This window comes from Hoplias malabaricus, chromosome 15, assembly GCF_029633855.1.
Source record: "Hoplias malabaricus isolate fHopMal1 chromosome 15, fHopMal1.hap1, whole genome shotgun sequence".
Taxonomy (NCBI): Eukaryota; Metazoa; Chordata; class Actinopteri; order Characiformes; family Erythrinidae; genus Hoplias; species Hoplias malabaricus.
The window spans coordinates 17475926-17503348 of NC_089814.1; the positions used below are offsets into that span (position 1 = coordinate 17475926).

The 27423-nt window shown below is 39.6% G+C and overlaps 1 protein-coding gene across 5 annotated transcripts in view; it reads right to left on the bottom strand.

The window, feature by feature from the left end:
• The window catches only part of nrxn2a (neurexin 2a), a 416827-nt gene that overhangs the window by 290188 nt on the left and 99216 nt on the right, over positions 1–27423 (bottom strand). For 4 of the 5 annotated variants that reach the window (XM_066645188.1, XM_066645191.1, XM_066645190.1 and 1 more), the window contains exons 4-6: positions 25152–25181; positions 24877–24915; positions 8579–8593 (exon numbers count right to left, since the gene is read on the bottom strand). In XM_066645188.1, coding sequence (XP_066501285.1) covers positions 8579–8593; positions 24877–24915; positions 25152–25181 — 84 coding nt within the window. The remainder of the gene's footprint in view (positions 1–8578; positions 8594–24876; positions 24916–25151; positions 25182–27423) is intronic. The other variant, XM_066645189.1, reaches the window with a different exon arrangement.

Below are 27423 nucleotides of genomic sequence, written 5' to 3' on the forward strand. Positions count from 1 at the left end.
CTTATGGGGACTTATAGTGAGGCATTAGATGGATTATCCAAAAGCTGAGTTACATAGTACTATGAAAATGTCTTCTGCACCTTTGAAAATCTACTTATCTGTTTATCTGAGCAGTAAGAGTTTATTTTCTGAAAATATCAGAATAAAAACAGATAACGTTGTTATACACTGTTTGTGAATGTGGGCGTTTAACCTTTTCCACATTTCTCCTTGTGGCAGTTGAGTATTATCTGAGGTCATCATCCAAGTCCTAGTTTAATAAATACTTCATTATTTTAAACCAAATGTGCTGTTGATTTAACAAATCCATAATATCAAAAATATCTGGAAAAAATTAATTGTTCTTGATTAAAATTGAGTTTTGTATTTATAATTATATATAACTTTACATAAGCACCATACATTTTTTAGAAGATAAATTATTTTAATGATCATTTTAGAGGCTAAAAGTGTTTATTCTAGATACAAGTTTCTTCTGAGCCCATTTGAGCATCTCTATGGCCTCTCGTAGTGGGATAAATGCCTGTGGATTTGTTCCTGCTTTGCAAAAGCTCCTTCAGACATGTTCATCTTGTATGAAACAAGTTATCAGAGGTGCACAATCGTGCACAGTGAGGCTCCAGCACCGTGATTGCCTCATTTTGGGGCATGCACCCTCGTGCAGTACATCAAATATAACATATCTTAAATTTCCTTAGATGATGCTTGGATGATTGATGGCTTAAGAATTACTGTCTTCAATTTTCCAGTGTCCAAAGGGCCAAGCACAGACAAGCACCTGAACAGGGAACAGAGCAGCACAAGATCTGCTGGGCTCTTTTTTCAAAGCTGGCTGTAAAATGTTCTACAAATAGGAGAGAATGTATTTCAATAGATAACAGCAGCTAGCCAGCGAGTCATCACTAATATGAATCATAATCCATAATCCATAAACAATGAAATGTTTTCACAATATCTATCAAATCCATTAAAAGGGTTAATCCTTACAATTTCAGCCAAGAATTTGAAAACATTATGATCAAAATATTGTAAACATTGAAAGCTAACTACACTCAAACCTAACCCAAATCAACACTCTTCAACATGTGGTAAAATGCTCCAGGGCACTGTCACACTAACAGAAATGGAGCAGTGCTTGTCATAAAAGTGTTGATATTGTGGTTTTAGGATGCAACCAGTGTATAGCCTTAGGAACACAAAGCAGGGCTTAGAATTTGTGTACTATTCTTTGATAACATTTATTATCCTCTAATACATAAGCCTATATTCAATACCCTGTAGTTCAAATCGAATAATCTATGATAAACCAAAAAAGGGTTGTGAGCTACATTTTCTCATTAGACTTAAAGGGATTTCTGGCATTTTGTCTTAATGGTTTCCAGGCTTGCAGCAGTTGCTAAGGATGACTGCATTTGTGGGCATAGCACTGATAGGCCAGCTGATTTGAACTGATCTTGCTGATTGAAAAGATGGTGCATTCCTGGAGGCTTTGCCACCTACTCATGCTACTACTTTACTGCATTCCAACTCACAGCGGGTACTGAAGACTTCACTGTGTGACATGGAAAACCGAGACCAGGAGAAGCAGCAAACCTTTCTAATGCTTCACTTGCTATCAAACCTTGTTTGAAACAACCTATGGATGTTACGTGTGCTGGAGCCTGCCTCTCTTTTGCCTGCAACTAAAATGCCAGCCCATCAGGAGCAATAATGGTAAAGCAGATGCATTGGTAGCTTCAATATTGTGCACAGGGACAGTTAGCCCCTCTTGTCAGGATGATAAGGTGGCAGCAAACCTTGAACAAATGTCATCTCCAGCACAGGAGCAAATATCAGTCTAGTGAGTCAGGAGCAAGCGTCGGTGCGCTAACAGCAAGCCGAGGTGTGAGTGCTGCTGCTCCATGGAGACGATGCAGGGAGATGAAACAGGGAGATTCCTGCCCAGAGCTCTCTCACATTCTCTTCACGTCATTAGAAGGAAAGTGTAGCTCCAGCAGCAGCCCTCAGCATGCAGTACATTTGTATGCTTGTGTGTGTGTGTGCGCGTGTGTTCATATGTTTGTGTGTATGTCTGATTGGAGACAAAGAGACAAAGAGAAGCAGGAGAAGCTGGCTGATGCCTCTGAGACCACCACAAAATGAATCAAGCAGGAGGAAAACCATCGAGGGGTGAAGATTTCATGCTCCAAATTTTGATGAGTGAAAACACAGGGTTGAGGCACAAAGAAAATGTAGCCTAGAAAAGGAGTACAGACACCCTGAATCAAGTCAGGTGATAAATGTAACCTGCCAAGGAAGGGAAGGAAGGAAAAATCCAGATGGGCCTCAGATGAAGAGGAAATGAGTGCTCAACACACGCTTGACGTGCACAATGCTGCACACAAACAGAAATCAATGGACAATCAAACGCAATCAACAAGCAACACAATGAACACCACTGTGCTCTGTTGTGGAGTGGATTCTAACCACTCTGTGCAGACTCCCACCTATTTATCAAGTGGCTTAGAGAGAAAAAATGGATAATAATCATGCTGCAGTATGAAAACCCTGTTTTTTTTCTTCCATACAGGTTGTGATGAATGCTCATAACAGACGACATCAAAGAATTCGATTTAGATCAAATTAGGAATGATAATGGCAAAGAAGCATCATAATAAAGGACACAATAGTGATGATTCATATATATATATATATATATATATATATATATATATATATATATATATATATATATATATATATTGCCAAATAACAATATCCAAAGCAACAGCAACTATGGAAACAAGTAGTCAACAAGTTGAATCTATAGATTTATAGGGGATGTTTAATAAAGGCTGAAATTACAATTAAGTGAAAAAAGGGTTGGTTCAGTACAAATGAGCTCCTTGTAGATCTGAAACAGACCCTCAATTAGAATGCAGGCCTGACGACTGTTTGATATCAAAACTATAGCTTCTGGCACACTGATTCATAAGCCAGAGAGAAGTGGAAAAAGCCACTGGGTATCTTTCACAAGCTCTATCTAGTTTTTTGGGTTTAGGGTTAGGGTTAATGGCCCTCTAGACCACTGCCAAAATGGTATCACAACAAGAACATGTGGAACAAAGTGGTAAACCCAAGATATATATTCACACACACACACACACACACACACACACGTGCATTTTTAAAATGTATAAAAATAAATAAAAGGCAGTAACAATGTTTTGATTTGACAGGAAAGGTGTGTGGCCACCAAAAGTGTGGCCACACACATAGAGACATAGATGGATAAACACACACACACACACACATAAAATGTTCTCCAAGGTCAGAAGCCTACCAAGCACTGGGTCTGGTGACATTCAGGTTTATATGAAATTGCTAGGCTTTGTAGATTAGACCCCACAACGGTTGTGAGTTGTGACCTTGCTGGCAACTTCTGCTCCGACTGCTGAGAGGCAGGCACTCCAAAAGGCTTGAGGGAAGTACGCAAATTTATTAATACACATTAAAGATGCAGACAGATGCAAGCACCACAACAACCTAGAGCCCAGGGTTTAGAGGCTGCCTTCCAGACAGGTAAACATGGGGGGATTTTGTGTACAATTGTTAACCGTGTTCAGTTTGTAAATGAGGCGGATTACATTACAATCAAGGACCCACGGTGCCCTTAAAAAACAAATCATATATCTCAGGTGGCTGAGTGCATAGTGGTAAACGGATTGTGCCTTTGTGATATTCACCATTGTGATATGATCTCACCAACAGAGGGAGGCAGCTGCATACTTCCAAAAAAAAAAAAAAAATGTGCACAATCAGATTATGGTAAATGAGCATGGCTGTGTCAGTTACCCACCACTGTAGATGGAGGTGGGGGAAAGAGATATAGAATCAGAGTGAGAGGACAGAGAGAGAGAGGGAAAGAGAAAGAGACAAAGATAGGGAAAGGGAGAGAGAGGAAAAAGGACTGAGGAAGAAATAAAGGAAGATGGGAAAGTGAGCATAAGTGGTGAGATTGTTGGAGAAGGGGGGGGTGGGTGCTGCATGCCAGCAAATAAAAAGCTGTCTGCAAAACAAGCACTTATAAAAATCATGATGTGCTTTTTCCCTCCTGCTCTTTTCTTTCCATCCCTCTAATGCCAAGGCCATGTGAAGGACACAATATGCTCTTTTTAAGCTCATTTCAAAGCCATAATACATTCACAGGATTAAGAATTAGCTTAGTTTTGGGCCTGGGTTATTAGTCATTAGTGACTGAGTGTCTGGGTGTATGTCTGTGTGCGTGTGTGTGTGTGTGTGTCTGTCTGTGTGTGAGAACAAATGGACGCTGTGTGACGGCCTGGGAAAAATAAGCTTTATAGCACTCCGCATGTCAAAAAATCTCTGCTACCAGTATGCTTACTTTCTTTTACAGCAGTTAAAATAAATGGGCCAAAGCCAGGGGAGGAGCACAGTTAAACATTTGACCTGCATTCATCAGGAGAGACTGTAGATAGTTCAAATGCGCTTGTGCTGATTCTGCATGACTCTGCTGATTCAGACACACGGCTCTATTCCCCTACGCTGCTGACCTTTTCATTGTGATAAACTGTTCCAAAAAAATAAAAAATATCAAAACATTACAGAAACTCTAACCCCACGCTCTACAAAGTACTGAAAACATACTGACTTATAACAATAGTGAATCCCTCAGTGGTGTTATACAAAATTATTCTTAAAAGGTAGAAGGAGCAGATTCCATTAACCATGCAGAAGCCCTTAATCATTATATTTAAGAAGATAAAATGGTTTCTTGGCAAGTGAAGTTATAAATCATGACAAATTTGTCTCAATAAATAGTTAGAGTTAGGCAGCATTTATGTGGCTTTATTTCTTTTGATGTGTGTATTTATATATATAAGCGAACATAATCTATCTAATGTAATATACCTTCATGCGGCTGACCGCAGCTTCCAGCTACACTGTGAGGTTTTCTTATTTTTCCTGTGCACAGATACATCGTCCTCTAAATAACATCAGTAATTCTGGGCTACCTTAATGAAGCCTGAACCTGGACGCTGTTTTACTGGGTTTGGGATGTGTTTACAGGTAAAACTAATGTCATCAACATCAGATGTGAAGCTCCAGTACTAAATTAAAGAAACTTTAATTGTGCACCATGTACATAAGTGGAACTGTGTAAAATGGATTTTTCCCCACATCATTTCTTTAAAGAACCACTGTCCAGTCCCACAGCAGCACCTGTGCAGAATGAGCCCGTGCTGTGCTCCACTGGCTCATCTCTGATACACTGGCACAGAGAGACTGAGGCCAAACCTGCGCAGCCCCTGCAGTGGACCAGAGAAGTGATTAATCACTACAGCCGTAATCATGCCCAAAGGTCTGACTTTAATTAAAAACAAAGTTCTCCTTTCATTATTCCAGTCGAATTGAATGATGATAAGGCCCTCCCCCCAACTCTCCCCATGCCTGCTTATTTCCCACCATAACCTTCCAAATATACACACACACAAACTCCAGTCAGCCATAACATTATGATTATTATGGATCATTCTCAGCGCTGCAGTGACACTGACATGGAATGGTGGTGTTAGTGTGTGTTATGTTGGTTCAAGTGGATCAGACACAGCAGTGCTGCTGGTGTTTTTAAACACTGTCCACTCACTTATTATTAGACACACAAACCACACAAAAGTCACCACATGTAAAGTCATTGGTAGTAGCGCATCTGTACAGTTTTTGTTGATCGTCCTCTAGTCCTTTATCAAAGGACACTGGACCCTGCCCAGCAGACACTTTTAGCTGGAGAACTCTTCGGAGTCCATTGGTAACACTGATGGATTTAAAAAAAAATTCCAGCATCTCTGCTGTGTCTGATCCATTCATACCAGCACAACACACACTAACACACTACCACCACATTGGCATCACAGCAGCCCTGAGAATGATACACCACACAAAACATAATTACACAGGGGTGGTCCTGACAAATGAGGAACAGGGTGAAAAGGGGTAAACAAAGTATGCAGAGCAACAGAAAGACTACAGTCTGTCATTATAGAACTGCAAGGTGCTACTTTATGATCAGTGGAGCTGAGAAAATGGATAGTAATTGTAGAAACAAGGAGGTGGTCTTAGTGTTATGGCTGATCTATGTACGTGTTCATGGGGCTGAAAGAGATAGAGCAGTGGTAAAGTAGCTCTACAGGTAAAGACAGAGGAGAGCCTGCAAGGCTGAATTTGCTCAGTAAACACAGGGCTTGATATTTCAGTAAAAATAGGTGACCCACATGTGCGGTGGCTCACGACAAGAAAGATCTGATGAAAAGAAGCACAGTGCCTGACTGTGAATGTTCTAGCTTTCACTCATTCACTGCTAAATGACCATAGATGCCTTTACTTCAAAGGGAGGGTCACCTCTGTGTAACCATTTGTGACATGAACATACAAGCAAGCACAAATATATGCTTTCCATCTACTTATATCTGCTCTAGAAGACATTATATGATTCTATTTTATGCAGTACTATGTGCAGATGTGTTCTTTTTTTAATTATTTTTATTTAAAAAAACTGTAGCTTCAAGTGATTTATTTTTAAAGGCAGAAAAATTAGTTGAACATAAAATGTAAAACAATAAACACTGAACCCATCGCGACCCTGAACTGGATAAGCGGTTACAGATAATGAATGAATGAATGAATGAATAAACACTGAAACACAACAACTACATTTCAGCATTTAATATATCCATTTCCTGCCTTTATTACAGGTTTCATTCATTTTTTCAGACCTACGTTCAGTCCTACACAGTGTTTTATTTACAATCACCTTTCTTTGCATTAAAAATGAGGCTGAGGTTTTAGTTCCTTTTTCAGATTTCCCAGTTCACCTTAAAAAGTTGCTCTAAATTAAACTTGTAAGCTTACAGTTATGCTGTGTTTTTCTTTTCCATTCAGAAACAAAACTCATGTGGACACAAGGAGAACACACCAAACTTCTCAAAAACAGTCACCCGGAGAAGGCCTCAAACCCACAACCCCAGGACCCAGGAACTGTGTGACATCGACATTACCCGCACCACCGTGCTGCCCAGTTTACTGATCAGATTATGCATATTGTGCTTTTTCATTTTTTAACATGGTTATTATTCTTTTACTTTGGGTTTGCAACTTTGAATACTGTGTGATTTTCTCTTTGGATATTGACTTGAATCTTTTGGATTGCTTGTGTGATTTCAGTCCCCTCCATTAACCTAAACATAATCTGATTCTGAAAATGAAATATATACCAAGGTTCTCTGATGTTTGCATGGTACGCAAGATGAACTACATTGAATTCACTGAAGTGACACCATTAATTAGTGGTTAGATTCAGACAATAGGACCATTGTTGCGTAGATATTTCTGGTTGACAGACTACTCACAGTTCATACCACTACCATGTCAGGGTCATGTAGTGCAGAGAATGGCCCACTAACCAAGTATTACCTGCTCAGAATTGGTCAAATGGTGCACAATTTCCAGTGACGGATGGGGAAGAAGGTGGCCAATAAATTATTCAGCTGATGGGCTAGAGTCAGTAATTGTAAACCTACATACTGGGTGGACTTGGAGATGAGTGTAACATTATTTAAAACATTTATACAGAAAGTACATTAGGCCAAAACTTGAGCCATGAACTCAATGCCGCAAAATACAGTTAGCATGTAGAATTGTGGCCTATTTATGAACTCAATGTGCTCTAATTTCATACACGTGGGTTTCCTTGAAATATATTCCTAACATTGGATTTTACTTAAATGCACGATCACAGGCCAGACTTTTTAATTTTTTTTCCCAAAATATTAGTGAATATAACATAGGAAAAGGAGGTCAATACTATGAACCCCTTGATAGAGAGCGAGCTCACACTCTAGTAATAATGACCTACATGAATAATGGCTACTGCATATCTTTGAGGTCTTAGTCAAATCCTTTAAAATGGTAATTTACAAAGAGGATTGGCCCAAGGCTTTTGTCATTCATCACCTGGCTGGGAGGATCCTCTGTATTTTTAGATTGGTGATAGTGGGCTGAGAAGAACAGGTGGATAAGATCCACCTTTCTGATCAGACTCCAGATAAATGTGAGGAAATTCCACAGTATGGAGATATCTACATGTGATCAGAAAAAGTAATAAGTATATTTCCATCGGTTGGAATTGGAGCCGCAGTGCTGTCCAATTCTGAGCACCATCAAGCCACTCTGAAGCAGTGCTCTGGTGTAAAGGCAGCCATGGAAAAAGCATTATTTGCTCCCCTCAATCAAATTCAATTCACATCACCAAGCATTTGCTGTTGCCACAGAAGGCAACTGTGGGGGAACAATAAAAGCCCCACCATGTGACCAAGTGTTCTGAATCAAAGTTAGAAACCTCTCTTACGCCACCCAAAGATGTTTGATTGCATGCCCAATCAACACCAATTCTAACCATGGTCTCCTGCATCGGTCCATTTCAAGAGCTAACACATGCATGCCAGTTCTGAAAGCGCTCTGAAGGGTCATGTCTTAAGAGTCAAGAACAGAAAAGGAGCAGGTAGAGAGAAAATATTCTTACCTGATTCAGGGCCACCTATAGAAAGGGAAGAAGAAGAAAAATCACAAAGTCAGAACATACTGTTAACACATTCTTTTGCCCAAAGTAAAAAAAAAAAAAAAAGAAAGAAAAAGTGAGAGCAGGAGTTAATGCAAATCTGTTCACATCTGTGGATTATTCAGTCACACTGTCACCAAGTCTTTATACAGGAAATGCATTGCAAAATGTGACAGAATAAGGTCATTATCACTGAGGTGTTGTTCCATGCAGCCTAAATCCAATAGCATAAGCCTGTGTCACAACGATCAGTAGAATAAACTGTTCTCTACCTTGGGCTCTATGAAGAATTAATGGGGTGAAATGGAGTGAACATTTATCATAAACACTTTTCATAAAAAAAAAAAAAAAACTAAAAAAAAAAAAAAAAAACAAACAAGAAAAAAAACCTTGCTTATTGTACATGGTATTTTGCACCTAGAAGCAAACAGCCAAGTCCAACAAGTATTGTAAATATGTTTGTGAGATGAGAAAGTGGCTAGCAAACAGAACAGCTCTATTACTGAAGATTGAAATATGACTAATTTACATACCATATTTTTTCAAAGGAATGGGAGATTAATTTGGCAAAGTCTGACTACGGAAGTGTCATTGTTGGCCGGCAGGCAGAACAACCAGGAAATGAGAGGAATTCTGTCTGAAAGGCCTCGGGAAATATCGCTGAGAGTTGATTGGATGTTTTTTATGTCTTAATCAAAAGCTTAAAAGATATAACCAGTAGTCATTTTGCACAAAAAAAGAATAAAATTCCTTGTCTAAAATCACGGAGCTCTATATATCCTCAAACACTCCATCAAACTATGACAACAGATTTAGTCAGGAGGACAAAAAAGAGCTGCTTTACTCAAGAAGTTACCGAATGAAAAGCACAGAATATTGATCTGCTATAACTTTTAATGGGCTTAATATATAATCAATTTTCAGCCATTACCCTAAATTAAGCCCCAAGCATTACTGTAGACCGCCAATATTGCTAAATTCCTCTCTGCCGAATAATGGAGGAGATATGGAAAGCTCATCTGGCAGACGTTTCAGCACATTAAGCTCTTCAACGATGCACAGGAGCTCCAAGTGCGGGGGGACAATTAAGAGAAGCCTCATCATATAATGCTGTTTTGATCGTACACTGAATCTCAGCATGACAGATTCAAGAACCCGGAGTTAAACCCAATAACACATCTCTGAAGTAACCAAAAATCCATTTTTTACTTTTTTTTTTTTTTTTTAGTTTGACAGTGTTTACACCTGGCCATGTCAAATGGCTTGTATCTAGAATAAAAACACATTTTCCTTTTAAATTAAGAGTGAACTATACCAGTCAGTGTTTACATGAAAGTAGCTGTATCAGTCACTGAAGTCACTGACCATGTGCATTAGGAGGAAATGTACCAGGAGGGATTTGTATAATGTCTGGCTAAAAGGTCTCAGATCACCTTTGAAGAGGCCTGAAAAACTCATGAAAACATCAAGTAAAATTTGAATTACATATTTCTATAACTTATATAACAGGTTTTGCCTCAGAACAGAATAGGTGCAATAAGCAATGGCACAAAACCATTAGCACCATGCAGCTATGTAAATATTCCTATAGTGATAGAATATATATACAAACATAAGTAGGCATGCATTATAAGTAGTGAATTTCACTAATTAAAGGATCACTCACAGGACACATTCAGCTGTGCACAAACTGCATGTATAATCTTCAAAGAAAAGCATTAGATGAACTAGGATGCTCTGTTTACTATGGACTACAGGGGTAAAAAAAAAACAAAAAAACATAATGCATAGGGCTGAGGAGCAGTGGAAATGCATTATCTGTAGTGACATAATGCCATCCAAACTATCTGGGATGAGTTTGAGTGTGTTTTGTGATCAGAAACTAACTGTCCAGCATCCGGGACCTATGCCCTTTGACTGAACTAAATTCTCACCGCTGTTATATTCTGTTGCCTGTGGAAAGCCTTCCCAGAAAAGTAGAGACTAAAGCCACAGCAAAAGAGGACAAATTACCTTTTAATACCTTAATTTTAGCACTGGTAAAATAGTGGTTATCCTAATCACCAAATTCAGCATCACCATTTCTAGCTGCACATATGGTTGCCAAGAAGACCATGCAATATGGAAATGTGCTGTAGATTCAGACACACTGTAAAAAAAAAAAACACAACACAAATGATAGTGAACATAGTGGATTGAAAGCTTATCTATCTTAGAAGCAGTAACTATAGCATGATGCAGCACAGTAGTGGGGAATCTCTGGGGGTGGAGGCTATTTTGTGATAACTACTATGGTGACTTGTTCACTGGACAAATTAAAAGCTAGCCATCTAGACAATAGCACTGTACAAATTAATCAGAAATATAACCTGACAATGTCATCGAAAGTTGAAGAGTTTTATTTCTGTGGTCACCTCATGTTGAAATACCACCAGTAACCACTAGATTCATAAAGTTTTCTCTTTATCTATATACTGTACAGTATTTGTGGAGAGCTTTATCCAGGAGTTCATTACAAAGGTCTCCTTCCATAAAGTTGTTTTGCCTCTACAGCAAATCAACAATCAACTGTGGTCACAAATAAAATGCCATTGAGTCTCCTTCACAGATATTTTGAAGAGAGACCAGCTTTATCGCTACTCATAAAATTCTATAAATTTTTCACTCTTAAGTCTTCAGCTATTTTATTTTAGGTGCAGGAGTTCCAGAAAAAAAAAATGAGTATTGTGAAGTTTACAGAAGTCGTACTGACCAGATCTCTGGCTGATCTCTGATAGCTGTTTATCGGGAGCCAGAGCGCCGGATATTAGTGGCAACCTTAGACTGTTAGCTAATAGGAGATATTCGAGGGTAGTCATTCATGTAGGGGCCAATGATATTCGTCTGCGGCAGTCTGAGGTAACTAAGGGTAATATTACAGAGGTGATTAAACTGGCCCAGACGATGTCCGATGCCGTAATCTGCTCTGGTCCCATACCAATGCGGCGTGGCGACGAAGCTTACAGCAGACTTTGGGCGTTAAACTGCTGGATGTCCAAGTGGTGTTCCGAAAATCAAGTGGGCTTTATAGACAATTGGTTACGTTTTGAGGGCAAGCCTGGTCTTATAGGTAGGGATGGTATCCACCCCACGCGGGAGGGTGCTGCCTTACTTTCTTGCAGTATAGCACATAGTCTTTTAGTTAGTCGGCAGAGTAGTGTAGATAGCTGCTGACAATCCAGAGCCGGGACCAGGCTGCAGACAGACAGGCTAAACCGACCGTCTGCGAACTGTCTTGAGGCGTCACCCAGGTTCAACTGTATTGAGACTGTGTCTTTCCCCCGAACTAAATGTAAAAGTAGAAAAACAAAATCAGCCTGTTTCAGCAACCTAATCAATATTAAATCATACACAACACCTAGCAGCAACACCTCAGGACTAAAATTTGGGTTACTCAACATAAGATCGCTAAACTCAAAAGCACTCATCGTAAATGATATTATAAGTGATCATAAATTCAATGTTTTCTGTCTCACGGAAACGTGGGTTAAACCAAATGAATATTTAGCACTAAATGAAGCCACCCCCCTAGGCTATAATTATGCACATAGCCCAAGAATATCAGGCAAAGGAGGTGGAGTATGTGTAATTTACCAAAATACCCTAGAAATTAGTCTTAAACAATGTGACACCTTTTCTTCTTTTGAGGTTCTCTCCACTATTATTACAAATCCGGTCACAAAAAAGGACGCATTTTTATTATGCAACATTTACAGACCACCAGGGCCTTACTTAGAATTTCTGAAATGATTCAGCGATTTTGCTACAAACCTAGCAGTGTGCAATCATAAAGTTATAATTGTAGGAGATTTCAATATCCATTTTGAGAAGGAAAGTGACCCACTAAAAAAGGCATTTACCTCAATCTTAGACTCTATTGATATTACTCAAAATGTAACAGGTCCTACACACTACTGCAGCCACACTTTAGACTTAGTTCTGACACTAGGTCCTAACATTGACAAAATTAATATCTTACCGCAATCCTCAGCAATCTCCGATCATTACTTAATTTCATATGAGCTACGTTTTATCCATAATATATGTAAGAACCCTCGCTATTCTACAAGGCGTATAATAAAACCATCTACCGCCCTACAATTTATAGAAAACCTACCAGAACTATCGACCCCAGTTCCAACTCCATCAGACCCAATGGACCTAGATGTACTAACTGACTACCTAGAAAATACCTGTCGATCTACTTTAGAAAAGGTAGCACCACTTAAACATAAAAGTATAAGACAGAAAAAGCTCGCACCATGGTATAACGATAAGACCCGTACTTTAAAACAAACATTACGAAAACTAGAGCGGAAATGGCGATCAACCAAGCTTGAAGTGTTTCATTCTGCCTGGAAGGACAGCCTTATAGAGTATAGAAATGCCCTCACTAAAGCTCGCTCAGCATATCTGGCCTCGCTGATCTCCAATAATAAAAATAATCCGAGAGCACTGTTTAGTGTGTTTTCTAGAATTACAAAAAATCAAGCAGGTTCTGAACAACTAATTCCAGCAACTCTCACCAGTAAAGATTTTATGGACTTTTTTAATAATAAAATTGAGAATATTAGACAACAAACTCTAGCCACAGGATCAAATCCATCCTGGCTGCCACCTGATGTGAATGAAATAAAACATAATATAACTGTAAAAGAAAGACTTGAAACCTTTTACCCACTCCCACAATTAGAACTAGAGAAGATTATCACCTCCGCAAACTGTACAACTTGCACACTTGACGCAATTCCCACAAAGTTGCTCAAAGAAGTACTACCAGCTATTATTGATCCTCTTTTAACTATAGTAAACTCATCGCTTAGTCTGGGCCATGTACCCAAAGCTTTTAAACTAGCAGTTATATTAAACCTATGATCAAGAAACCAAATCTTGATGCTAGTACACTGTCTAATTACAGGCCTATTTCTAATTTGCCATTTCTGTCTAAGATCTTAGAAAGAGCTGTGGCCCAACAACTTAGTTCATATCTACATAAGAATCATATATATGAAAAATTCCAATCTGGATTCAGGCAACATCATAGTACAGAGACAGCTCTAGTCAAGATAACAAATGATCTTCTTCTTGCCTCTGATCAAGGCCACGTATCCCTGTTGGTGCTTCTTGACCTAAGCGCAGCCTTCGATACAATAGACCACAATATTCTCATAGAAAGGTTAGAAAACATGGTTGGAATCACAGGGACAGCCCTATTATGGTTCAAATCTTACTTAACGGAACGTTATCAATTCGTAAAAGTAAACAATCTAAATTCAAATTATTCTAAAGTAAGATTTGGAATTCCACAAGGCTCTATTTTAGGACCATTATTATTTACATTATACATGTTACCGCTAGGCACAGTTATAAGAAACCATGACATTAACTTTCACTGTTACGCAGACGACACACAATTGTATATTTCAGCCAAGCCCGATGACAAACACAGATTAAAGAAAATAGAGGACTGTGTAAAAGACGTGAAAGGCTGGATGTTGCGTAACTTCCTCCTTCTAAACAGCAACAAAACAGAGGTCCTGCTTTTGGGTCCAAAAGTGACAAGAAATAAATTATCAGATTTAATTTTAGATCTAGCTAACTTTCCAGTTAAACCTGGTTCAGCAGCAAAAAATCTTGGTGTCATAATTGACCCGGATTTATCATTTGATCAACACATAGGTAGTATCACTAGGACAGCTTTTTTACATCTTCGCAATATTGCTAAGATTAGAAATGCCTTATCCCTCCAGGACGCAGAAACATTAGTACATGCCTTTATTACTTCAAGGCTTGACTACTGTAACGCACTACTGTCAGGATGCACCAGCAGCAATTTAAGAAAACTTCAACTAGTTCAAAATGCTGCAGCTAGGGTCCTCACTAAAACTAGAAAATTTGAACATATCAGCCCAGTTTTATCATCACTTCATTGGCTGCCTGTTAAATTCCGCATTGACTACAAAATTTTGTTATTAACATATAAAGCTCTACATGGGCTTGCTCCTGAATATCTTCAAGATACAATTTCCTATTATGAGCCTCCACGTTCACTCAGATCACAGAATACTGGATTTTTAAATGTTCCCAGAATTCAGAAGGCCTCAGCTGGGGGAAGAGCCTTTTCTTATAAAGCCCCCCAACTCTGGAATGATCTTCCAAAAAATGTTCGGGACTCAGACACAGTCGCAATCTTCAAATGTAGGCTAAAAACTCATTTGTTTAGTTTATCATTTGGTAGCTAATGCTCCCCCATAGATAAAGGCGGCAGATCCGGGGGGTCCATGGACACAGGGAATTATAGTATACTGAGACGCTGGTGCTGTCGTCCCGCCGCTTCTCGCGATCACTCAGGTTTGTTGACGGTGGAGCGGAGGGATGCCAGTGTTTCAGGATGCTCCCGTGTCTGTGTGTCCTCCTGGTTCTCTCCTTTTAGTTAAAGCTGTCATAGTCAGATCTGCCGGAGTCATTAGCCACACTCTGGAAATTTTCATATTTTCTACTTTACAAACACAAAACAGTTCAAAACTAATTCCATCCCTTTACATCTTTCCGAGTAAACGACTGCCCACCTGTCTGTCTGGACACTGATGGATGACTGTCGAGATCCTCCTCCACGCTTCAGACCAGCTGCCCACGCTCCAGCAACCACCAAGTGCCTTGAAGCTGTCCCTACACTGAAGTTCTCATGGACTACTAACTATCATCACCAGTAGATTGACCAGAGGAGGATGGGTCACCCCTTGTGAGCCTTGGTTCCTCCCAAGGTTTCTTCCTCAGCTGGGGGAGTTTTTCCTTGCCACTGTCGCCCCTGGCTTGCTCACTTGAGGGTTTTACATTTGTCTTTACATTTCATGTCAAATCTTTGTCTTACTGGAATTCTGTGAAGCTGCTTTGTGACAACATCAGTTGTGAAAAGCGCTATATAAATAAATTTGATTTGATTTGATTTGATCTCTCTACACAGCTCTGGCTGCTCCGGGTATACATATAGGGTTGTGCTCAAAATTAATCAGTGCCCTATTCACTATATACTTCGCTACATAGTAAGCAATGTAGGGAAGAGGGCAGGGGGCTATTTGGAACATGCCTCACCTTGTATGTGATGAAAGTACATTTAAAGTAGTTTGTACAAAAGACATCAGATAATAATTTAATATGTTTGAATGAATACTATATCAAGCTGAAGTGTATATATGTAAATCAAGCTGAAGTGTATATATGTAAATAAACAATATCAGATAAGTATCTACAAACCGGATTCCAAAAAAGTTGGGACACTAAACAAATTGTGAATAAAAACTGAATGCAATGATGTGGAGGTGCCAACATCTAATATTTTACTCAGAATAGAACACAAATCACAGATCAAAAGTTTAAACTGAGAGAATGTATCATTTTAAGGGAAAAATATGTTGTTTCAAAATTTCATGGCGTCAACAAATCCCCAAAAAGTTGGGACAAGGCCATTTTTTACCACTGTGTGGCATCCCCCCTTCTTCTTACAACACTCAACAGACGTCTGAGGACAGAGGAGACAGTTTCTCAAGTTTAGAAATAGGAATGCTCTCCCATTCATGTCTAATACAGGCCTCTAACTGTTCAATCGTCTTGGGCCTTCTTTGTCGCACCTTCCTCTTTATGATGTGCCAAATGTTCTCCATAGGTGAAAGATCTGGACTGCAGGCTGCCATTTCAGTACCCGGATCCTTCTCCTACGTAGCCATGATGTTGTGATTGCTGCAGAATGTGGTCTGGCATTATCTTGTTGAAAAATGCAGGGTCTTCCCTGAAAGAGATGACATCTAGATGGGAGCATATGTTGTTCTAGAACCTGAACATAGTTCTCTGCATTAATGGTGCCTTTCCAGACATGCAAGCTGCCCATGCCACAAGCGCTCATGCAACCCCATACCATCAGTGATGCAGGCTTCTGAACGGAGCATTAATAACAACTTGGGTTATCCTTGTCCTCTCTGGTCCGGATGACATGGCGGCCCAGTGTTCCATAAAGAACTTCAAATCGTGACACATCTGACCACTGAACAGTCTTCCATTTTGCCACACTCCATTTTATAAGACCCCTGGCCCAGTGCAAATGTCTGAGCTTGTGGAGCTTGCTTAGAAGTGGCTTCCTCTTTGCAGTGTAGAGTTTCAGCTGGCAACGGCGGATGGCACGGTGGATTGTGTTCACTGACAATGTTTTCTGGAAGTATTCCTGAGCCCATTCTGTTATTTCCTTGACAGTGGCATTCCTGTTTGAGGTGCAGTGACGTTTAAGGGCCCGGAGATCACGAGCATCCAGTAGAGTTTTACGGCCTTGACCCTTACGCACAGCAATTGTTCCAGATTCTCTGAATCTTTTGATGGTGTTATGCACAGTTGATGATGATAACTTAAAAGTCTTTTGCTATTTTACGCTGGGTAACATCATTCTGGTATTGCTGTACTATCTTTCTGCGCAACAATGTTGGAATTGGTGATCCTCTTACCATCTTGGCTTCAGAGAGACACTGACACTCTGAGAAGCTCTTTTTATCCCAATCATGTTGTCAATTGACCTAATTAGTGTTCATTGGTCTTCCAGTTGTTCGTTATATGCTCAATTTCCTATTTCCAGACACTTATTGCTACTTGTCCCAACCTTTTTGGGATTTGTTGACACTGTGAAATTTTGAATCAAAATATTTTTCCTTTAAAATGTTACATTTACTCAGATTAAACTTTTGATCTGTCATCTATGTTCTATTACGAATAAAATATTGACATTTGCCATCTCCACATCATTGCATTCAGTTTTTTTTTTCACAATTTGTTTAGTGTCCCAAATTTTTTGGAATCCGGTTTGTAAACTATCCAAAATATTGTAGATTAATGGACATGAAATATAATATTGAATGAATGCCTTTATATAACTGGCTGAAGTATAGCTTTAATTAAAGTTATTGGATAACTAGCTACATTCTAATATTTATATTGATATAGCTATAGAATAAACATTATTAGATAGTTAGCTAAATTATAATAATCTGAATGAAAGTTCATTCATAAAATGTTGTATTTCAAATTAAAGGTAATTGATATTATGTTTTATGTGGTAATTATCTTTTGATGCTCATGCATTTATTGAAGTTAAACACCACCCTACTTTCTTATGTCAACTATCTACTTGTAGTATTGGGGATTACGCTTTCCGTGTATCTCTAGGTTACTTGTATTTTTTAGAAAAGTCCTATCTGCTTTATTTCACAGCTGCAGTTTACCCCAAAGGCTAGAAACCTGAACTGTTTACTTAATTGTCCTCCGACTTCTGTGGTACACTGCCAATACCACAGAGTTTTCAGTCACAAAATTCAGAAGACGTTTCCTCGTCATTTGCTAGTACTCCAGCATGTGAGCATGCTCAAAACCGGTCTAACGAATCCCCAATGTCAGAAAACGAGTAAATAAACAAGCTGTCTCTGTCCGGAATGCTAGGTTTTCTCTCTCTCTGCTCAAGGCACAGCTAAGGTATCTGTCTTGCTTTTAAACAACGAAGAGAACTCCAAACATTCAAAAGCACAAACAAATGAGTTTCTGTGGTAATTCAAGCAATGAATAAAAATTTACAGATGAGTAACACTTCAGCCATGTTCAAACAACAGTTTGAATTTTCTTCTCACTAAATCTCATATCATTCCACCTTAAAAGACACCGAGCTTTGAAACCGAAACAAACGGCTCTTCCCCAGAATCGTAGACGTCCGTTTTAATTTAAAATTAAAGCTAATTATATTTATTTTTTTATTTATTTTTAACTCATTTTGGGCATTTCAACTGGTCCAAATATCCAATCATTTTCATACAATCTAAAGAGCAGCTGGCATTTTAAAACTATGTCAAAATAAAAAAAATTAAATAAAATTAGGCACAGGGTTTAGTTCCAATCACTAATATAATCAGTAACCCAAAATGAACATATCCAACTGTGAAGGAAACAGTGGTTTCTTCTGCACAATTCTGCTTCTCCCAGCCAATTCCTTCACTAGAATTAAGTGTGTGGCTCCCTCCCAAGCAAAGGAGGCATGTGTGACTGGAGGAGGGACACACTGTAGTTAGCCAGCTCCCCTTCACTAGCCCACCCTATCAGCACCAGCAGCTGCTCTCTCTGCAGTGCACACACCCTACAGGTCACTGTCACACTAGGACTCAAGGGGCTTTACTGCTCCACCAGGTTCTAGAGTAAACAAGGGTTTTTTCAGGGAAAATGGTTTTCACTTCTAATCCACCTGTTATGAGAAAGAAAGACAAAAAATGGCAAGCGACAGCAAGAGAGAAAGAGAGTCCGAGAAAGAACAAGAGTGAGAGAGAGACAGCATGAGAGAGTGACAGACAATGAGATAACGAGAGAGAGAACTAGACAGAATATGGGGGAGATAGATAGATAGATAGATAGAGAGAGAGAGAGAGAGAGAGAGAGAGAGAGAGAGAGAGAGAGAGAGAGGCTATAGACATGAGTCATGTTACATATACAGGTTAATAATCACACAGACGGATGGGAAGATGCATTGATCAGACAGGTGTTCTGTAGCTGTCCACATGGAGACGGCAAACTCTTGTTCATCTGCTGGTAATTGCAGGCACATTTCAGACTGCTTCACACTTTTGCGCACTCGCTAATGGTGGATGTCTTATAAAAAAATAAAGAGTGTTACCTCAGCTGGAGCCATGGAGAATGCTAAAAGAGTCTGGACTTCTATGAAGCCCTAGTTGGCAGCAATAGGCTAAGTGCACTGTGCAATTGAGCAGCATTTTAGTACTGGCAGTTCTGTAATTTGCGATCTGAGGCAGACGTATCATTTAATGATTTGTTAGATGTCTGCTCTGCTGTAAACATTTGTGTCAGGGTTAGCAACTGAGAGCAGTGCAAAACAATGAGGACGACCTGGGTTCAACATTAGCCTGTCACGCTATAATTGCAATGTTATGTTATGGTTAGAGCAGAAGGCACAGGCAGCCTGACAATGAGGAAGGATGCAGGACTTTGATAAATAAAATAAGAGTGCCTTTTACATAAAAGACTGCTTTGATACGAACAAACTTTAGATAAAATAGAGTAGTGCTTCTCTCAGTTCTGTGTGCTTTTATAAGTGGCTCTGGCTAAAAGCTCCTGCTAAATAAATAAATGAACGTAAATGTAAGTTAAAAAAAAAAGTCGACTGCCTGACGTTAATACGATTACTATGAAGTAAATGGTCTTGGCACCACTGCCTGCCACAGGCTTCAGAAAGATGAGAGATTTTCCAAATTACTGACATTTAGCTGCACAGGCTGAGAAAGCACTTCATGACTAAAGGGGTTAGCTTTACATTTCAATGGTAGTGGGAGGGGGGACTAAATTCAACCAGTGCACTATTGAGTAATCTCAGCATACATGGGGTCTCAACACTGAGCAATGCATGTATTTTTGCTAATCACATTCAATTAGCTAATCAAGGAACAAAGTCAGACTAATATAGCGTCTATTATAATAATTTGCTTTCTGATTATCAGTGCTCTCTCGTGCAGGGAAGAATCACTTCTGACCATTTAACACCTCCAGTTTCCAAGGTTTACAATATAAGATGCATTATTCAGTAACTTAAAAACAAAGTGGCATGTTACTCTTATGGGATTGAGGAATGGAGGCCTGGCATTTAAGAACATAAATCTTTAACAAATTGTAACTATAGATTAGTGGAATCTGGGTATATCAATTATTCAGCTAAAACTACTTGTTCCTGCCTTTTTGATTTGTGTTTATTGCAAGTTCTCTTGTAAAAGGTCAGTAGATTTCTTCTCTTTTTTCTGATTTCGTGAACACGCACCAAATCCTGGCACCATAGCAATATATTGGAAAAACGGCACTGAAAAAAACATCCTTCCATTTTTTACTCAAAGAAAGACCACAGACCAGGTAAAAAAGAAAAAAAAATAAGCCTGTGTTTCTCTCAGACTGATCAATCTAGCCGCGTTTGATCTGGCAGCACAGCCAGGGGCCAGGCTGAGAAAAATGAGCCGGTCCCTTCAGCGGTCTAAAGTGGCTCCAGCCTGCATTCGTTTCCCTTTCCCTTTGTCTTCTGCAATAGCACAAGACAGAAGTGGTGTTTTCTGCTCCAAAACCCCACAGCACTGCCGTCGTGCTGAGAAGTCGCTCTCACACTCACTTTTGATTTGATTTTTTTGGGTCGTCCTCTGGAAAGGCTCTTTTATGTTTTGTCTTTTCAAATGATATAATGTGGTTTCATTCAGTGTCCACCCTATGGTGATTAACAAAACTGATCACCAGTTGGGTCGAAGCCTTCCTCCTTCTGCAATAATTAACACTACCTCTCCTTTCTCGAGAATTGATGCCTTCATCTCCCTGGCCATCACCCACAGTGCCTTTGCCACAGCTAAATGCAGACCCCAGGACCCTGCCATTTTCTTTTAAAAAGCTTGATCAATGCCTAAAGCTAAGAAGAAAAGAACAGACCAGCTTCAAGGTCAGCTTCCTCAAGGCATTTCCACTCTACAGTCGACTAATGTAATACTAAAACTTCAGTCTTTCATTTCAAATATAAATTGATACACTTTATAAAAGGAACTGGCACATTCCGTCCCCCTCCCCCACCATGTGAAACTATATAACTGATTCAAAAATGGATTCTGTGTTAGGCCAATTTAAAATTCTATCAACTCTCTTTCCATACATATCTGATAGAAGTGTAATTAACCAAATACCAGAACCAATCTCATAATGATTTTAATGTAAAGGGAGATAATGAGATAATTAATACCAACAGAATCAACTGACATGCCTTTTGTTCTTTCACAACTACTTCTCCTTTACAGAATGGAGGCATGAATCCCATCCATTCAGGTGAATAGAAAATAAGCGCAAACCTAAATTTGAAAAACTAAAACCTAGTGTGATGTTTTATTGTATGAATGTGATATATCATAGTTATAAACTTGATCAGGCATTGTGGTTTTTTTGTGTTATGAAGCAAAAGCTATATTTTACATTGTTGTAACCAAACTAACTCCAGCAAATTATAACGATGTAGTCCAGCTTTGTCGAGTAACATTTTAAACTCATTACTTGATAAAGGCTTTAGCAGTTTCATGTCGTAATGTCATCTGAAATGTTCAAAATGTGCTACACTTTCCGATTCATTTGGAGGGATATTTTACTCTGTGATATTTAAAGTTTGTCCAACCTAAAAAATGACTGTAGTTGCAGTCCAAATAATTCACCCCATTTCAAATTAGGTTTGTTTGCCATTTTTGAAACTTTCAGCTGTTTGCAGTAAACCAATTAAACAAGAACTATTTAAATAGCTTACATTCTTGCTTTTGAGAACTGCAACCTCCTTCTACAAATTTCACCAAAGACTTTCTATGGGGTTCAAGTCAGGCAACTGTAACGGCTACTCAAATCTTTCAGGAATTCTCCTGAAAATAAGACTTTTTGGGCTCATGGTCTTGCTCGAAAGTCCAATGATGCCCAAACTTCAGCTTTACCACAGAAGGCATGACATATTCTCCTACGTTTTCATGGTAAATGATTGAATATATCTTGCCCTCCACACGCTGCAGGTTTCCATTGCCAGAGGAAGCAAAACCCCAGACCATTAACAAGACATCACCATGGTTTAGTGTAGGCAGGGTGTTCTTTCAGTGTATGCTTCATTCTTCCTCCTCCACACCACCCAGAAAAGAATCCTAAAACGTCTTATTTATATAGTTTTGATCTTGTTTGAGCTGAATGTTCTTGTGCTTTTAGGTCAGTAGGCGTGTATATCTTGGTGTTGTGGGCCAGGAGACCTTCAGCATTTAGTATGCACCTGTTGCCTCCAAATCTTATTGCAGGTATTATGCTCTCACTGGAGGATTTCTGACCAACTTCCTCCTCAGTAATTTGGTGGCAGTCAGTGATACTGTCCTCTTTGGACCACATCCAGGTAGTGCAGCCAGTGTAAATTTAAATTTCAACTTCTGATCTATGCTTCCAGTTGTATCTCTAGGAACATTCAGTGCCTTTGTATCCTTTTCCTTGTTTGTGCAACACAATTATCTCTTCTCTTAACTTTTTGGAAAACTCTATCAAGCATATTTGGAGCCACTAGTGAAGCCCTTGATTAGTTGCATCAGGTGTGATTGGGACAACATCTCCTTTGCAAATGTGTACTGTTATGAGGTATTCCTTTCAAGGGCTTTAATAATTATGAGAATGCAGCAGTCATTAAAATGGGCATTTTGTGTTGAATTTGGAAAAATCACTTGTTTTATTAGTGCATTTGTTCATTCATTCATTGTCTGTAACCACTTATCCAGTTCAGGGTCATAGTGGGTCCGAAACCTACTCAGAATCACTGGGCACAATGTAGGAACACGCCCTGAAGGGGACAGTCCTCCACAGGGAGACACACACTCTCACATTCACTCACACACTCACACCTATGGACATTTTTGAGACGTCAATCCACCTACCAACATGTGTTTTTGAACTGTGGGAGGAAAGAAGAGCACCTGGAGGAAACCCATGGTGACATGGGGAGGACACACCAAACTTCTCCGGGAGCAGGACTCTGAAGCTTTGTGACAGCGGCACTACTTGTTGCGCCATCGTGCATTCATTCATTCATTCAGTATCTGTAACCGCTTAACCAAGTCAGGGTCGCGGTGGGTCCAGAGCCTACCTGGAATCATTGGGCGCAAGGCGAGAATACACCCTGGAGGGGGCGCCAGTCCTTCACAGGGCAACACAGACACACACACATTCACTCACACCTACGGACACTTTGGAGTCGCCAATCCACCTACCAACGTGTGTTTTTGGACTGTGGGAGGAAACCAGAGCACCCGGAGGAAACCCACGCGGACACGGGGAGACAGTCACCCGGAGCAGGAATCAAACCCACAACCTCCAGGTTCCTGGAGCTGTGTGACTGCGACACTACCTGCTGCACCACCGTGCCGCCATGTTGTGTAGAGCTTTTTATATTGTTCTTGTTTGATGGGTAAGTCACAAAGAGCTGAAAGTTTTTTTAATTTTGCTAATAAACCTAGTTTGTAATGGGGGGTTGAATAATTTTGATTGCAACTGTAAGAAAAGGAAACACTCCTGGGAATTCGCAAATAAGTGAACTAAAAATGAATGTATACCAAACTATTGCATAGTGTTGCTGTCTACTGCTATACTGCGTGTGGCATACTCGGGTTCGATTCTCCACCTAGACAAGCAGAGCAACAACAGATTCGCTGGGCAAGACTGCTATATTTGTCTACCTCTGTGCCATGACTTAATTAGACTTAAAAGGGTATTTGCAAATTGAAGATATGTAACTAAAATTCTGATAGAACAATTTGTCTCTGTTGTCTGTTGTCTCTCGAGAAGAAAATATTAAAACAATAACCTCAATCCTCAACCATCAGTGTCCTCTTCTGAAACAATGTATATGTATTTCATACTGTAAGGAACTCATACAGCACCTATAGATCTGTGCTATCGACATACACCATCTATCATCTTAATGAAGACACACACCCTTGTATGGTTTTCATAAGGCAGGCATTACTAATTGCATAATTATGAAACTCTGCTTTTCTCACATAGACCTGTAATCACTGTAAGTAATGAAGATTGACAAGTCAGTTAACAGCTCTCGAATCAGGCCGCATTCAGTTATTGCTTTTGACAGGAAGCATGATCAAACTAAACTTGTTAAATAAATGTGCTATACTCAAGTGTTTTCATGCCTTTCCTTACACCAACACTTTGGGGAATGTAATCATGCTTTCAGGGAGTGATGCAACATTGAATGCAGGATTGTGTGAGATTGCCAGAAATCTGAGTGTGAAAAGTACACAAATTAGTACACAGTCCCACCCTGAACACGTCTTTTAAGAATGGGCAAAAAAAAATATTTTTCTTTTTTGCTGCTGTTTTTGTTCATTCCCATGTATTTTAAAGAAAAATCAAGAAAGTATCACACTTAAAAATAAATAAATAAATAAAAAATAGTATCCCAAAAACAAAAATATAAAAACACATTTAAAAAATGACATTGCACAATAGTTTGAACCCTTGTAAAAATTAATTATAACGGAAAGCCAAACAACTAGAATGACACAGAGGTGTGGCTCTGGTCATTCTCTGGGCAGCATGAGACTGCCCTACAGCAGGACCAAACCAGCATGAGAGGGAGATCATAAGAGCGTTACCTGCAGCTGCAGTGGCCATCAGTGGAGCAGGTCCTGGGGCTGGGCCAGTGGACAGGACAAGGGTGGGACGCACATGAAGGACACACAAACAGCAGAGAATGAGAGGACACCAAACCAACGGGACCGGGAGGGTGGGGGGAAGGGGGAAGACAAGGCGAAAAAGCAAATCAGAGGGGTTATTCGGGGTAGAGGATGGGTCGAGCGAAAAAGGGTAGGACGGAGCAGGAAAAGAAATGGAAAATAAGGGAGAGGGAAAGGGAGGGGTGGGCCCATACCTTGGCTCTTTAACATCAGGTGCGCCAGACCTTGAGGGAAAGAACAGAAAAAAGGAAGAACAAGGAAAAAAGAGGGTCATAAAAAAGGCACGGGAGTAAAAACAAAAGGCATTGTCACAACGTTTGACTGCAGTTTGTGACAGACATCCTGAGGCAAACATGGATGCCGAATCAAAAAACCAAAAAACAGAACTGAGGAGGGAGGTAAAAAAAAACAAACACACACTTCATCAGGGGTAAAGGAGTAAGAAGAAGGGGTGTGAGGAAGGGTGGGGGGTGGGGGGTGGGGGACGGAGGGAAAAAAAGCATTTCAATCGGTGCAAGCACCCCAAGGGCACTTGTACACGTAAATGCTTTTTTACCTAATGGAGCACATATTTAGTGTTTGGCAGACAGCATTCCTTTCGTTCATACGTTTTATATGCTACAGCAGTGGCAACCAGAAATATTACATTTGAAAGCCACAGTCTCATAAAAGAAAAAAAATAGCAAAGAGAGATCAAAAAAAGCAAACGGGGGAATGTCTCATAAAAAGCAGAAATAAATCACCCCCCCAACAGCCGAGTGGAAACCTGGTGCAGGACAAGCTGGTTAACCTGCCCAGGCAAATCTACAGCTTCTCACCAACACTCAAAAGCTCTGGCAGTTGATTCAGAGCTGTAATAATGTCAGCTCCTTGGCAGCTACATAACCATCAATTACCCAGAAAATAAATAAATAAATAAATAAAAGCGCAAGCCATTATCCAGCAGTTTGCATTCTGTAATCATCGTGCAGTTGTTGTTTCCTGGGATTAATATGACATTGAGCAGGACAAAAGTACTCCGCACAGAATGAGCAACCAGAGGAATTGTAACACTAATCCATACATGGCTGAACAATATTGAGGTCAATATTAAAAGGAGCAAACAATGGGATCCAGACCACCGAGGACATGCCTCTCAGCTAATAACCATAGCCCAACTTCTTAATGTTAATAAAAACAGCAAACAAAGCAGAGAGTAAACAACACACAGGATTCACAGGATAAACACAAGAACAGTAGCACTCTGAGAAGAACAGAGGGTATGGATCCTGGAATCTATACAGACCTTTACCATGTTAGCTCATGTTCACGTTTAAACAACAATCTCCCATCAGAAACTCTCCCTCTAAAATGTTCTGATTAAAATGACACTATGTGAATTAAAACAAAACACACAGGCATCAAACAATACATTCAACATGAGTGAAACAATGTACTAATTTTTATATTGCTCATAATAATCAAACAAAGATGTCTAAGGAAGACACCATATATCTGAAAACAGATCTTGTCTTATATATATATATATATATATAAAATGACAGCACTAACATATTAACTTGGGACAACCCATAATTATCTATCTATCTATTTTTTTATTATTATTATTTTTATTAAATCAAGATATCACAAGTAGCATACAGAATAAGTCACACCACTTAAAGTTTCATTTGGAAGTGTTTTGTATGGTCACACTGCTTATAAAGATGGCACTCTAGTGCAAACTAAGGTAGCTCACTAAAATCTGGATGTTGACTTGTAGAGCACCAAGTGCTATATGGTCTTTTCCTCAGAAAAGTGAGTTATTGTCTAATACTGACTAGTGTAACTGACAAGTTATAGGAGCATATCTGTAGAAGCATTGGTTAGTAAAAGGACTTGTGGGGAAAAAGCACTTAATCTGTATGTATTTCGTAGACCAATTATGGGTTAACTACTGCTGTCTACTGCAGCGCTGCACAGCATTATAAAAATCTCTCAGAAAGGCAAGTGTTTTATTGAGAGTGTAGGCTTTTCACTTTCGTGCCAATCACTGATCATTACGAGTAAAAGGACAAAGATCACTGATATATAAGGCCCAGTTGGAAAGGCTCCCTTTCCAAATGCCCTTGTAGCAGCATAATGAGGCAGCTGAGGTTGAGAATATGCTCTAGCACTTCGTCTGCCTTCCACAGAACATGATTACCTGCAGTAATCATACGCGAGCCAGATTACGTCTCATTAACCGAAGGGTGTTTTTTTTCACCACATAGTGAGTCATAGTGCATCGGAGGCAGGATTATACTGAAAAGAGCATTGTCTCCAGATTCTACCTGCACCTCCTCACAGCCAGCAGGCGTAAAAATATGCACGGAGAGAGTGACCAGCATGGATGTGAACCCTCATTACCTATGCATTCGATTTTAGCAAAGCAAGTGAGAGTGATTATGGCAGAGGGTTGCTGCATCATTGTTCTCTCCTCTATGG